At 37.9% G+C, this 9,574-nt stretch overlaps 1 protein-coding gene across 1 annotated transcript; it reads right to left on the reverse strand.

Annotated features, from left to right (window-relative positions):
- Nucleotides 1-5,358: 5,358 nt before the first annotated feature.
- LOC126992887 (uncharacterized) lies at nt 5,359-9,300 on the reverse strand. Its single transcript, XM_050851715.1, has 2 exons — nt 8,660-9,300; nt 5,359-7,246 (listed from the first exon to the last, which is right to left on the reverse strand). Exons 1-2 carry the CDS (start codon nt 9,044-9,046, stop codon nt 6,662-6,664), a joined length of 972 nt encoding a protein of 323 aa, XP_050707672.1. The 5' UTR covers nt 9,047-9,300; the 3' UTR covers nt 5,359-6,661.
- Between the last annotated feature and the right edge of the window lie 274 nt (nt 9,301-9,574).

A 9,574-nucleotide genomic window follows, 5' to 3' on the forward strand; every position in this document is an offset into this window, starting at 1 on the left:
ATCTACTATTTTCTTTCTTAATAATGTTGAATGTTGTTAAGAGAGTATGGATTTAAAAGGAATAGCCTTCTTTTTTATTAAAGCTGTATGATTAATGAATGTGGATGTATAATGAATGCTTTCCTAATAATGATGTTTGTATTAATGAGAGCATGCATATATGAGGAATAACCTACTTTTTGTTAGTGTTGTATATGGTTAATGGATGTGGGTGTATAATAAATAGACCGAAAAAAAAGAGGGGGGGGGGTGCTAGAGAAGATATCGAACAAACTACAAAAGGCCTCCAACACCACCTTACCACGGGCCGCCTTTGGCAAATTGTTGTTAGTGCTGGCGTTCCACTGCCTCTTGCAAAATTGTTGTTGTTTTATGTTTACCAGCTCGTTGACTGGATGGGCTATGGTTAGAGCACGGCAGAGGTGCTAGGCGTCAGGCCATGAGGCCCTGCCCAGCTGGTTGGGGGGAACGGGAGCATCCTGCACCCGTAGCCGAGCGAGCAACTCAGCAGTCTATAAGCTGGCTCAAAGGCCAGGAATGCTGCTCGCTGGACGAGTGCTAGCGTTCCACTGCTCTGGCAAAGTTGTTGTTGTTGTTTAATTTTTACCAGCATGTTGACTGGATGGGCTTAAAAGAGTCCTGCAGAGGAGCTAGGGTCAGACCATGAGGCCCTGCCTGGCTGGTCGGGGGGCACGGATGCGTTTGCACCCGTAGCCGGAGCCGAGCGAGCACCCCAGCAGTCTATAAGCTGGTTCAAAGGCCAGGGGAGTTGCTCGCTCGACGAGTGCTGGGCCCGTATCCTCGACAACTATTAATACTAAACTTGGTATTAACTTTCGACTTTAGTATTAACTTCACTCTCAAAGTGTATCCTCAACAATTATTAGCCTAATACCTACTATTAACTTTGGTATTAACTTGGGAGTGCTGGCGAGGACTTCTAAACACTTAATAGTTAAGTTAATAGTGAGTCCCAGACCCAGACCCATATCAACATGGCCACCGGACTTCCTCGTCCAGCCCGCCTCCGCAATTTAGAGTTTGATAGGACGCTTTGGAACTGTATAACGATGGTGAACTTGTCAAAAAATACATATTAGACCGTGCAGGAATGGAGTTTGTGACTGATTTGGTGAGAAGAGAGCTACATGATCCAGTTCAAAGGGAGCATTCCCTCACCCCGGGGTTGAAAGTGATTTTGACTTAAAGATAATTGGCTACAGGAAAAATGCTGCAGTGTTCAAGTGATGAGTTTGGGGGTAAGCCAGAGTAGTGTAAGAAGGGTGATTGCGAAAACTCTGGCCGCCCTCAGTGCCCCGTAGGTAGTCGGGAGGTTTATCCAGTCTCCCCTTGATAGGGTGATGATCCGTGAAAAGCAAGCAGAATTCTACCAACTTGCCGGTGTTGTGGGAGTGATAGACTGCACCCATGTGAAAATAATGGCACCAAAGGAAAACGAAGCAGTTTATGTCAACAGAAAAAGGAAAAAAAAACATAGCTTGAACATACAATTAGTGTTTGATGCCTTTGTTATTGATTAAAATGTGAAATATTTGAGTTAAGGAAAACAAAACTTGGAAAAAAAACTTTTATTTGTAGCAGAAAGGTACACACATGCAAATGAAAAAGATGACATTAAAATTGCATTAAAATGTAATTTAGAATATGATTTATAATTATTGTTGCTTTAAAATCAAGTTAGAAAACAAATTACTCCTGCCGGTTATTCGTATTGAGATAATGGTGGTAAGAAAGCTTGTTAGAGACGTCTGCCAGTGTGAGGGAGGAGGAACGAAAGGTCGAGGTGACCACATCGCGAACATCATGACTTATAAGTGAAGCAAAACGATGTTACTTGGTTTCTGTTTACAAAGTTCCAAGTGGAGAAACAACTTTATTGTGAATTCAGTGTATACATTTCTGGAGTATTGTGTTTACTGAGTGAATTGGTGACCAATCTGTTGCTATTTGTGTCTTGCTTGAGGATATTCATCATTGGATTCAAAGCTATGGTATTAATGTGCAATAGTCATCATAACAAAATACGTAGTAATTAATTATATATGTAAACCTATTTATTTTCATGAGATCATGGTATGACCACTGAAAAACATAGCTTTTTTATCTTGGCTCCATTACACATTCAGTATATAATTACTCTTTTAGTGGAATCTAGTTTTCAGCATCTTTTATTATTATGCCAATATTCTAAGCACTCAGCTTGCATACATGCTTAGGTTTATGTTGACAGCTTGGGTCGGACTTATGTGAACACTTTACCAAGTGATCTAAGATTACTCAATGCTAGCAAAGCTGTGGTATAAGCGTGCAATGGTCATCATACCAAAATACGTAGTAATTAATTATATATGTCACCCTAATTATTTTCATGAGATCATGGTATGACCGCTGAAAAACATAGCTTTTTTTATCTTGGCTCCATTACAAATTCAGTTTATAATTATTCATATATTCAATAAAGTAGTGGAATCCAGTTTTCAGCAACTTTTATTATTATGCCAATATTCTAAACACTCAGCTTGCAAACACACTTAGGTTTGTGTTGTCAGCTTGGGTCGGACTTAGGTGAACACTTTACCAAGTGACCTAAGATTACTCAATGCTACCATATAGGTATACTACATATTTGATTGTGAGTTCATCAGAGAGCACTGAAGAGCAGCATGAGTCTAATTAGGTGCTAATGAATATCCTGCCTGCATCACAGACTACATAAAATTCAAATATGATCGGTGCCTAAAGGTGTTTAAGCTAATGATGCTAAATATATATATATATATATATATATATATATATGTATATATATATATATATATATATATATATATATATGTATATATATATATATATATATATATATATATGTATATATATATATATATATATATATATATATATATATATATATATATATATATATATATATATATATATAATGTCCCTCCCACTTTTGAAGTCAAAATGACACCCCTGATTATAACAACGTATCTTGTAACACCCAAGACTGGGTGCCGATGCAAATCTCCTCATTTAACACCGAGAAATTAATCTAGGCTCTAGGGAACTCGGAAAAATCCAAGTTAGAGAGTGCTGGCTGTGGGGATTGAGCCAGTGACCTTCGACATATAAAGCCATGTCTGTCAGTCGAGCCAATAAAGGTAAAGGTTAAGTTGGGGCATACGCTGTAGCAGCGAGTGGCCTCGGTGCTCATCTCCGTAACATTGGCCCTTGAGCCTGTGGTGGGAGGGAGCCCATTACCCCGGGACACAGGGCCAGTGTGACATCCGGGTTACCACAGTTTCCCCAGGTAGTCATTTATCGACCAGCCCGAGAGGGAGGATGATCAGCTGGGTGAGCTGCACGCCGACTGCCCGGGCCGGGATTCGAACCCGGGCCCGCGTAGAAGCCAGGCATGCTGACCACTAGACCACAGAGGCGTATTGGAGCCCAATCTCAAGTGAACCCACTCACAATGGCACACATTTTTTTTTCTGGTAAATTTTGTGCTTTGAATGAATTTGCTAACCATTTCTGTCGAAAAACAGCAGAGATTATTGTTCACCCCTTACACCCTAACCTCCTCAATAATAAAAAAAAAAATAGTGACAAAATCATAGCCTTGAGGCAGTAATATTCAGCCCCAGCATCAAAAAATTATACTGCTACCCTATGAAAGGCATCTCTTAACTCCGATGAAGTAGGTGGTGACTGTGGTGGAGCAGCTTCATTGTCATCCCTTGCAGTGGCAGGTGTCATTGGGCCAGCAGATGATGAAACAGTGGCTGGTGTCATAGGGCCAGCAGATGATGAAGCAGTAGCAGGTGTCATTGGGCCAGCAGATGATGAAGCAGTGGCTGGTGTCATAGGGCCAGCAGATATTGAAGCAGTTGCTGTTGCCGGAGCAGCTAATGGTATCTTTTCCACAAATAATGAACAATGTGCTGGGATGGTCTCTAGCAATACTGATAAAGTGTGTATCTACAAAGAATATGAATTTAAGGGTGATTAATAAATTGTTTTAATGAGAATATAAAAGTTTTTGCCAAAAACATACAGGCCAGTCAATATTTCACTGCTGCTTGACTGTTGCTGCTGTCCTATCCCTAGCACATCATGTCAATGCTGAATGGCTCTGGTACCCCTTCAAATACATGAGACGAGCAGCCTATGATGTCATACACCAGTTTATCTACCACAGCTAATGTCATAGTTATATAGGCAGGCGCCTGCGTATCTGTGGTGCCACACGTGTGGGGCACTCAGGTGCTGGGGGAAATGTCATTGTTATGAAGGGGCAGGGGTAAACCAGTGTATGCTGTGAGGCCTTGGTGTGGAAGTTCCCTGTCTGAACTGTGCAGCTAATCCCCCATACAGTGAGGGCCTTTTTTACTCCCTCAGGGGCTGTGCAGCTGAGAGAGTGGTGTACATGAGTGTGAGTGTGTGAGTAAGTGTGTGCCTGTCTTGGCTAAAACCCTTCACTGGGGGAAGACAACCAAGGTATTTAGATAGATTGATAGTCACTGACAGATGAACATTAAAAAAAATTCTATATCAAATATGCAGTTCACTGCTATGAACTTATTAACTTTAAGCTGAAATAAAGGCATTGTGGCCAGTATAGCTGCATTCTGTGAGCACATAAAAAACTAACTAATATAAGTTTTACATTTAAAGACATAACAACTAAAAAAAATTACCAGTCTGCCGCTGCTCATTCTTGCACTTGGCAATGCAAGGCTTTGATTTTTGTTGTACGTTGTACCAACGCCTCTCACAGTCATCCTGCGTGCGCGGTCCACTCCCAGGGAAGGCACTGTCAGGGTATAAATGTGAAGCAAGTTTCTTAATCGTTTCACTATGGCATGCTTTTTATTTCCCATACCTTCTCCAATAACATTTAATACATGCCGTGATGGAAAGCTAAATCAGTACCAGTATTTTATTTATATGCATCATAAGACATTAACTTTTTAGTTGTTATGAACATGGCCATAAATACTACTTTTCATTACCTACTTTTCTAAAATGCTTTTCTCTAAGTAGGATGATATTACACAATACAGCTATACAAAAAATTCAAAGCATTAATCTTAATTCCATTCTTTTGAGTACTTCTAACCTTACATTATATCACCAGAAACTGTTTGACCAATGCTATCAAAATAATATTTTAATCTTACTTTACCATTCTCATCAAATCTACCTATTCCGATATAGTCTTAACATAAAATACTTGTAAAAGTGTTGAGAATCTGGCATGCCCAACCCACCCACCCACCCCCCCAAAAAAATAATCTAAATAAGGAATAAATAAAATAACAGGTAAATATAACTTGACTCTCTTAAGCGGCCCATACACGCTCAAATTTTTTGTCAAATTTTTTGATGTCAAATTATTTGACGGTTTGACGTTCGCCCTACACGTTCAAACTTCTCATCAAATTTTCAGTTTGCTCCCGAGTGTCATCATGGATGCATATACAGCGTTGGCTCTTGGCTTAGCATTGAAGAGCACACAGAAACGAAAGAGACGAAAGTGGGCCCAGCAATGGTATCTGTGTCGTGAACGATTTGGCCATGTTCCTTTATTAAATGAATTAAGAATTAGTGAACCTGATGTTTTCAAGAACTTTCTTCGCATGGATGGAGAATCATTTGACAAACTATTAGATCTTGTGAGACCATACATAACCAAAGAAAACACAGTTATGCGTAGTGCGATATCACCATTTGAAAGACTCTCAATAACTCTCCGCTTCTTGGCTACTGGTAACACATTCGAAGACCTGAAATTCCTGAGTGCCATTTCTCCTCAAGCCATTGGTGGTATCGTTATAGATACTTGCAACGCCATTAACACATGCTTGCAGTCGTACATAAAGGTAAGATGCTGATTTTTCCAATGCATTTTTATTAGTGAACTAAATTATGAATAACAATAATGAAATGAAATTTTATATAAACATATTCTTGTGCGAGAAGAATGTTAACAAACTGAAAAGATTCAGAAGAATATAGGCCTACTAAGTAAACATAAATAAATAATTCATAAATAAACAATATATATTCAAATGTACCTCATTCTGACAAAAATATGTAAAGCAAAAAAAAACATTCATTACTCGTATAAGTAAATTAGTGTGAATGATAACAAAATGAAAAGATTCAGATGAATATACTAAATAAACGTAAATACATAATTCTTAAATGAACAATATATGTTCAAATGTACCTCATTCTGACAAAAATATATAATGCAAAAATAAAACATTCATTACTCGTATAAAGTAAATTAGTGTGAATGATAACAAAATGAAAAGATTCAGAAGACTATACTAAATAAACGTAAATACATAATTCTTAAATGAACAATATATGTTCAAATGTACCTCATTCTGACAAAAATATATAATGCAAAAATAAAACATTCATTACTCGTATAAAGTAAATTAGTGTGAATGATAACAAAATGAAAAGATTCAGAAGAATATACTAAATAAACGTAAATACATAATTCTTAAATGAACAATATATGTTCAAATGTACCTCATTCTGACAAAAATATATAATGCAAAAATAAAACATTCATTACTCGTATAAAGTAAATTAGTGTCTTTTGGATCATTCATATGAATTTTACCTATGCATTTGGGTTAAAGTTACCAAAATATTTTCCTGCATCAATTGTTCCATCTACAGCATTACCCGAATTATCCGTCACCGAACTGTGTGACATAGGTGTACAGTTCCTTGCAGCCATGTTTGGGTATTGTTGTGGTACAGCATCTCTATAATCACTGTGATGAACCATCGTACTGCTGAAGGGTGGGTTGGAATTAGACCCATAGGGACTTGGTGCATATTCACTGGTATCACTACTTGGTGTCCAACATCGAGTTTGTTGTGGGATGGGATTTATCTGCACAGACTGTCGATGCAGGTTTCCACAAAGTCCCTCGAAGATAATATCGTTTATTCCCTTCTTTGCAAGTAACAATTGCTTAGGATCCATTTTAGATAAATCATTGGCCCAAGCTTTAGCCAATGTGAGAAATTCATTTTCAGGTTTCTGAAGATGTTCACATGCTAGGCCTATCAGTTCGTCTTGGCGATTAGAAAACTTTGCCAATTTCTTACGCTTTGCAGGTTGAGCTGGAACAGTGTGTAGGTTCGTACTTTCATCTACCCTTTCTTGTATGGCTGTGCCTTCCTGGTCATCGCCAATCTGAAATATTAAAAAATAATTTTCTTGTTATTTTACAGATGCCGCAAACTGCTGAAGAATGGAAAGAATTGAGCAACGATTTCAATAAACATTGGAATATACCACATTGTATAGGGGCATTAGACGGCAAACACGTCTCAATTAAAAAACCAATTGGCTCTGGATCATTTTACTATAACTATAAGAAACATTGCAGTATCGTACTGCTAGCAGTTGTCAATGCCAAATACGAATTTATAATGGTCGATGCAGGAATGAACGGACGTGTTTCAGATGGAGGTGTAATGAGCCATACCAAATTTGGTTCTTTGATGGAACATGGCGAACTACAGCTACCAGGAGCCGAACCGTTGCATGAAGGAGACTCTATTGATGTGCCTTACTTTTTCGTGGCCGACGATGCTTTTGCAATGAATGAAAATCTTCTTAAACCCTACAGTGTAATGGGAAACGACTTTTTGGACCAGGAAAGAAGGGTTTTCAATTATCGTTTAAGCAGGGGACGACGCATAGTTGAAAATGTGTTCGGAATACTTGTTTCAAGATTCGGTGTATTCCAGAGGCCAATGTTGCTTTCACCAGAAAAAGCAACGACTGTCACATTAACATGTTGCTATCTACATAACTTTTTAAGGAAACAATCAAGCGGATACATGGCTCCGGGAAGCGTGGATTGGGAGGACAATGTCACACATGAGCTGCATAGTGGGGAATGGCGTTCTAAACAGAGAGAACTAGCAGCCCTACGTCCCATATTCAGCAGGAATTCGTCAGAAAAAGCAAAGTTTACTCGAGATACTATGAAGCACTATTTTTCCACCCTCGGATCGGTTCCTTGGCAGTAAAAAATGGTTTCATAGAAGCAAGCAAAGGGGAAGCAATGTAATTTTTTTTTTATTGATTATTTGTTTCTTTTCACAATTATATAATGTGACATTGACTAATTCTTAGTAAGCTATTAGACAAGAAAGAGTTTATATACTATACAAACATGGTAATAGCTATTAATTTTCTATATCTTTTCCTTAATTGATTAGGGCTTTTGTTTTTGAGTAGCCTACTTTATTTTTTTTCTTATTTTGCGGAGATTTTTTAGTAGCCTAATTATTTTTTCCTTATTATGCGGTGATTTTTTTAATAACTTATTTTATTTTTGTCTTCAAGTGAGCGCTTTTATTTTTTTCAGTTAGGTTATATACTTAGAAGCAAGCAAAGGGGAAGCAATGTAATTTTTTTTTATTGATTATTTGTTTCTTTTCACAATTATATAATGTGACATTGACCTAATTTTACTTTTAGATGCAAATAGACATGAATAACTATGAAATTTGTTTAAATATCTAATCATGTTGGATAAGCTGTGCAACTGTCATTGAATGCAGCTAAATACAGTATGCTTAAAATTTCACTTACCTCTTCATTTTGTCCCTCTTCACTCGATTGTATTGTGCTTCGTGAAGAAGCCGGTGTTTCCGTGTCAATCAGGAAAAAAAGAGCATCAAAACACCATAATGACGGCTCATAAATTTCTTCTGCTCCTGCTCCAGATCTGCTTGAGTCTTTGAATTTTTTTAATTCTTTTCGGAAGCTCGTCCGCAGTGAGTTGATTTTCTTCTTCAGCTCCTCCTTCGTCCCTTCCGGATAATAATCACGGAATTTCTGTAACAGAGTCTCATAACCCATTTCTTTTTTATTTCTGTCACTATAGCAGTCACTTTTAACGTTCCAAAGTTGTGGTAAACTTCTATATACATCAATAAGCTCAAGAAGAAATTTCTTTTCCTGTTTCGATGGAGCCATGATGACGATGAGCCGTGCACGTCCTCCTCTGATTATGTCCAATCACTAACTAATTTGCGCAAACTATTGCTAGCTGCCACACACGCACAAATTATTTGATGTCAAATCAAAAAATATCTACTGAAATCAGATGATTAAAAGATTTGACATCAAACCTTTTAGGCCATCAAATTATGCCACACACGATCAAATTCATGTCAAATAATTTGACATCAAAAAATTTGACAAAAAATTTGAGCGTGTATGGGCCGCTTTATACTAACCCCCTTTCCACCCTAACAAACTTGGGGACCTACCGTGTTAGGTTAGGACGTGTTAGTAGGAGTTGGTTTAGTTATGTTAGATTGTTGAGGGAGTTAGTCTGGGAGCTAGCAAACATTTAATTCACATCTCGAGTACAAAAGGTTTGAGGTATGGAGTTGTTAGGATGATGGCTGGGGACCAAAAAAATGCAACTCTTAAGTGACACTTTTGGGGACACCACCAGGGGGAGCTGTTAACAAAACCCCCAGATATTGGTTTCAAACA

Source organism: Eriocheir sinensis, unplaced genomic scaffold, assembly GCF_024679095.1.
Source record: "Eriocheir sinensis breed Jianghai 21 unplaced genomic scaffold, ASM2467909v1 Scaffold512, whole genome shotgun sequence".
Classification (NCBI taxonomy): domain Eukaryota; kingdom Metazoa; phylum Arthropoda; class Malacostraca; order Decapoda; family Varunidae; genus Eriocheir; species Eriocheir sinensis.